At 39.2% G+C, this 5,460-nt stretch overlaps 1 protein-coding gene across 1 annotated transcript; it reads left to right on the top strand.

Moving 5' to 3' along the window:
• Window positions 1-981: 981 nt before the first annotated feature.
• On the top strand, window positions 982-3,552 carry LOC131237433 (uncharacterized). The gene is made up of 2 exons (XM_058235183.1): window positions 982-1,811; window positions 2,758-3,552. Exon 1 carries the CDS (start codon window positions 1,113-1,115, stop codon window positions 1,698-1,700), a length of 588 nt encoding a protein of 195 aa, XP_058091166.1. The 5' UTR covers window positions 982-1,112; the 3' UTR covers window positions 1,701-1,811; window positions 2,758-3,552.
• Window positions 3,553-5,460: the final 1,908 nt, after the last annotated feature.

Raw genomic sequence — 5,460 nt, 5'->3', positions numbered from 1 at the left:
ATCAAAACCTCAAGTGGACCACACTAAAGGAAACAGTAGTGATTGAATGCCCACCATTAAAAAACTTCATGGGGCCCACAAGTTTTGGATCAACATGATATTTTTGTTTTCCTTTCATCCATGTCTTTGTGACCTAATCAACAGGTTGCATGGAAAAAAAAAACATTACAGTGGGCCCTAGGAAGTTTTTAATGGTGCACATTCAGTCACCCTTTTTTTCCTGTGGTGTGGTCCACCTGAGATTTGGATCTGCCTCAATTTTGGGGTAATGGACTAAAATAATGATCCAAAATGAATGGACGGCCTGGATAAAAACAAATACATCGTAAGGGACCCACAGAGCACCATCCAGTAGCGACGTGGCTAGTGGAAATTTTCGCACCATGGCCCATCATGGACCACAGGATTTGGTTCAATGGGTGGGGCCCAATCTGAGGAGCTAGCATGATTTCTAGGCTATACATTTTCAGGATTGGACTACTGAATGAATGGCTCAGATCATGTTTTTATCATGTGAGTTGTGTCCAATCATGTCTCTCATAGCTTCACTACCTTTTAACCTTCCGAGGAATTCTATTAACATGCACATGCACTAACCACAGATCATGGGATAATCCTACCAACGGCTAAGATGATCTGACTTCCATCTGCAGCAGTCTCGGTGCACAAGTGGGAAATTCTCACTAATGACGCAAAGTACATATAATATGATTTGAGGAATAAATAAGAAAAAGCAAACCCACTTTTTTTTATAAAAAAATTCCCAAAGTGGACATGTACCAACCCCATTTCTCCTTCATTTATAGCCCTTGATCTTTTGGGTGGTAGAATTTCATAATCCAACGGCTAGTTTTCACACCTTCCACTCCAGGGTTTGTGTTCTTTTAAAAAACACAAGTGTGTAAGAGACTCCAAAGAACTCTCTATTTCCCGGCATATCCGGCGGTAAATGAAGATGCCCAACTGCCATGAAAACGAAAAATTGAAAACTGTGGGGTCCACCCCACCACCTCATTTACGTTGATAAATTCAAACAGTTGGACTGAATTTCTTCACACTGCAAGGAGAGGTTCTTCCCAAAACACCTCTCTTGAGTGAAAATTCCACCAGAGATGATCGGAAAAACAGCTCTCTCGGAGGATTTCACATTCCCTGCAATCACAGATCAAAATTCTCTCTACCACCGTCGATTCTCGGGTCCTGTCTCTTCCTTGTGGTACGTTCCTTCCACGTTTTCGGATCAATCAAAGCCGTCCAATGAATGTGATTTTGACTTCGATCGAGAGACCCATCAAAGACGAAGCTTCTCTTTCTTGGAAGGTGGAACGAGAGCCATTGATCTGCCGAGAGAGCTTGAATTCTTATACGACGGCCGTTCGGAAACAGAGTTCGACGTTGAAGAGGAGAAAATGGATATGCTGTGGGAGGATTTCAACATCAATGACGAGTTGCGTCGGGCTTGTTTGGATCGGAAAGAGGCCAATTGTTCAAAAGGGGTGTTCTTGGATCCATCAATCTGCCCAGAATCGAATGCGGATAGAGCGGAGATGGCGGAATTTTGCTGTGTGAAGGCATTGAAGATGTCGAAAAGCAGCAGACCAGGCTTGTTTGTGATGCTAAAGGTCTTGAAGAAGCTCTTCCTGCTTCAAAACTCTCAGTGTCCCAAGAGGACATCACACCACTACCATTCAAGACGATGATCGGGCCCAATCGTTTAGATGGGCCACACCTGCACATTGTGTCAGATCGATTGGTTCCATTGATTTCGATGGCGTGGACTGGCCTAGCCTTCGCCCCAGGTGATCTTCATGGTGGGTCCCACCTTTTGGACGGATCCGATGTCTTAACCAAGTGACAAATCAGCAGGAAAGATAGAATTCTCCATTCGATCATCATACCTATGATTAGTGCTAAACATACCATCTTCTCTGTGTGTGTGTGTGTGTGTGTGTGTGTGTTATGAACTTGGTTGTGTTATTATCATCTTGTTAAAAGGATTAGTAACGGAGATCAGAGAATTGATCTTTGCAAGGTAATCCAATTGCTCATTGGGTCAGGAAGTGGGCCTTCATCGCCCAACACTTGACATTCAGAAAGTGGGGGGAAGATCTAGACCGTTCATCTTGTTGATATTGATTTGGGTATGTAATATGACTATTCATCTCCCTGGGCCAGATTGGTCTGAAAGTTCCAGGACCTTGACATCCGTGGCAGCATGGCCCCTGCGTGCGGGATCCAGGATGTTCACTAGATGGTCCCAACTCCCCATAGTGCATTTGTCCTGTCACAAAGATCAGATTGGCCCACTCATCAAGTGGCATCACATGCACATTGATTGTAGACCCTTCTAACTGTCGGACATGTATGGTCCAACTGACAAATGGGGTGGCAAACCCGAAGGACGTCTTGTGGGGACCACCTTATAAATAAATGTATCACATCTTGATTGTTTTGAATAATGCAAAAGTAAACTAAGATTGCTAATCTATGTTTAGAACCCCACACTTGTTATGTGGACATGAGTAGGCAGCATGATTAGATGATCGTTGGGTTGAGGTATGTACGTGTTGCTATCTTTGAAATATTTTGTACCCCTCGCTGTAGAGTACCAATGCAAAAGTTTGTTTACGCTAGTATATCCCGGGATATAACTTCTGTTGAATGTGAAATATTGCATATTTCTCCCTTGTTATAACTTAGTTTTATGAATATTATTACGCTTAAATGATCTCATTACACTTGTTTTTTTTTTTAAAGGTAAATTCGAGAGCGATTAAAGCAAGGAGTTTAATACTCAAAATATTACCAAGGGAAGATTTAAAGATTTGGAGGCGATTAATGAAGAATTCACATCCAAAGATCCAAGAAAACCAAGTACACATGAGGAAGAAAAGATTGAAAAAATCACAAGTCCAATAGCAGAAAACAGAACATTCGGTCCGACTGAAAGTGCACAAAGCAGTCGAGCGAAAATTGTAATTTTCAAAAGTTAATTCGGCTGTAACCGAAGATGACTTTGGTGCGACCGAAGGTCATGATCGATGCGACCGAAGGGACGTTCGGTGCGACCGAAGGAAGATAGAGAGTCCAGATGCAAATCGAGTTAATTTGGCTGCAATCGAGGGTTAATTCGATACGAATGAAGGTCGTGTTTGATGCGACCGAAGTCGATTGGTTGCAGCTGAAGCATAACTAAAGTGCGTAAATTGAGGCAGTTTCAAAGTCGATTCGAGCAAAGCTTATAAATAGGAATCGTTTAGGATTTTTTTAATTCGTTTTGGAGGAGATGGGAAGCATCAGCAAGGTGTGTAGCCACAAGGAGCTTTTCATTCTATTCAATCCATCGGTTTGAGTAAATTTTCATGCTTTATTTGAGAGTTTGAGTTTAATCATGTATTTGGTTGGCTGAATCTTTTAATTAGAGCTAAGAGGTGAAGCTTGTCGTTGTTTTAATGTTTATGTTGCTTTGATTCAAGATTTGAGATTTGTATGTTGAACAATTCATAAATTTTGGGCTGAATGAATAAGTATTTTCAGTTTTTTTTTGATCAATCATCGACTCCAGGCACGATGGATGCTTATGAATTCTCTAAATGCTCTCTTTTCCTTTATGCGATTGTGTGATTCGTAAGATTCTTTGATTTGCCGTTGACTATAGGCATGGTGGATGCTTTGAATCCCTTACAAATCATCACAAAAGATGGATTTGTGGAAACCAAATTTATGAATGTTCAGATTTTTTTTTTAAAATTATAATTATGCTTTAATTGCTCTATTATCCAATTGGATAGATTAGGACTTCAATTCGAGTTGTGTTAAATTTCATTGAAAAAAGTTAAATTATATTAATATTGACTGCAAGTGGACCCTTGGCGCTCTAACACCTTAAATCAACAGTTCGTATCATAAATGCAGTCGCACAACTTTCAGATTTAGTTAAGTCACTAGTTCTAATATTAAAATAGTTCAGAAAATCACATCCATATACAATCCCTATGGGTTCGACCTCGGTCTCACCGAGTTATTACTACTTTGCAACCTGGCACTTGGGGTACAAGCGAACGACTCCCTAGCAATGTGTTCATACAGCGTGCACTCGCTAATAGAAAAGAAACACTTGTAGGACACCACACAACACTATACATTTTTTTCCTTTTGCCCACTAAGAAGCTGGTTTTGATTTAAAATGAAAACAGAGAAGAAGGTTGGTGAGGGATGAGGGTTTATGTCTTGTTAAAAAAAAACTCGTTATGGAGAAACAGTCGCGATGTTTTACATGTCTGAATAACGGAGGCACGTTTCGCATTATGGAAACAACCTTATTAAGTGGGCTACATCCAACAGTCAAAGCAGCGGATAAAAAATATTTTAGCTGGTTTTGTTGAAATAAATATAATAATCCCTACTTATTTTAACCAAAACAAACGTAGGAAAAAGAAAAAAAAAAGAATTTCTTTGCATAAATGACGGTGAAAAAAAGTCATGAGCCTCATTTAGTAAATCTTGCTTGGAATACAAGAAAATAGTGAACGGAGTCTTGAACTAAATTTCTTTTAAAGTAAACCGTATACGAAACATACACAGAAGTTTAAGTATTATTCTATGGTGTTTAAGAGTTACAATATACGACCAATGTGCCTTATCCCAATTTTCATGAGCGCTTTAGAGAATTTCCCAATTCTCAGAGAAAGTGGCCCCACTTCCACACTCATATAGGTGAGTTTATCAAGGGTGTCTCTGTAATAACTATCACCCCACCTTAAACAAGTCTATAAACTCATTAAGGGAGTTACTCAACCTCAATCTATTACATAAATTCACATTACTAACATCATAGAGAGGAACAAAGAAATAATTTTTCTTAAAATGTAATACAATTCATCCAAGGAATTACATGAAAACTTATTTGTCCCATTGAATCTAATTCTCGGGATCTCCAATCCTTATGTTGGGTTTCTATTTCTTGTAATTCAGTATTTTATGGGCTTAAGTCACATCTCCCTCGATGTTTTCTAGACCTTTCTCTAGCTAGAGCTTTTGTTAAATGATCCGCAATATTTACATTGGATCTTATAAAGTACAGAGTGAGTACACCATTTTTTAATAGTTGTCTCACACAACCATGTTTCAGACAGACTCGTCTGAATTTTCCATTATAACACTTGTTATTATCTCTTCCCATAGCAGTCAGGCTATCACAATGAATGGAAATACGTGGTACTGATTTCACCTAAAAAGATATATCTATCAATAGAGTTTTTATCCATTCAGCTTCTTCACCGGCTGTTGTTAAAGTAACCAGTTCAGATTCTATCGTGGAATGAGTTATATAAGTTTATTTTTTAGATTTCCATGAAATAGCTCCACCTGTCATGGTGAAAATATAACCACTGGTAAATTTACAATCATCTGATCTAAATTCCAATCAGTGTCATTGTATCCTTCCACTACGGTTGAAAA

The sequence above is a fragment of the Magnolia sinica genome, chromosome 2 (assembly GCF_029962835.1).
Source record: "Magnolia sinica isolate HGM2019 chromosome 2, MsV1, whole genome shotgun sequence".
Lineage (NCBI taxonomy): Eukaryota > Viridiplantae > Streptophyta > Magnoliopsida > Magnoliales > Magnoliaceae > Magnolia > Magnolia sinica.
Note: the sequence above shows the minus strand (reverse complement) of the source record. Positions and strands in the feature narration are given on the sequence as shown.

Bases quoted from the DNA above. Each gene is read 5' to 3' on its own strand.
- LOC131237433 (XM_058235183.1), top strand. From the start codon at position 1,113: ATGATCGGAAAAACAGCTCTCTCGGAGGATTTCACATTCCCTGCAATC.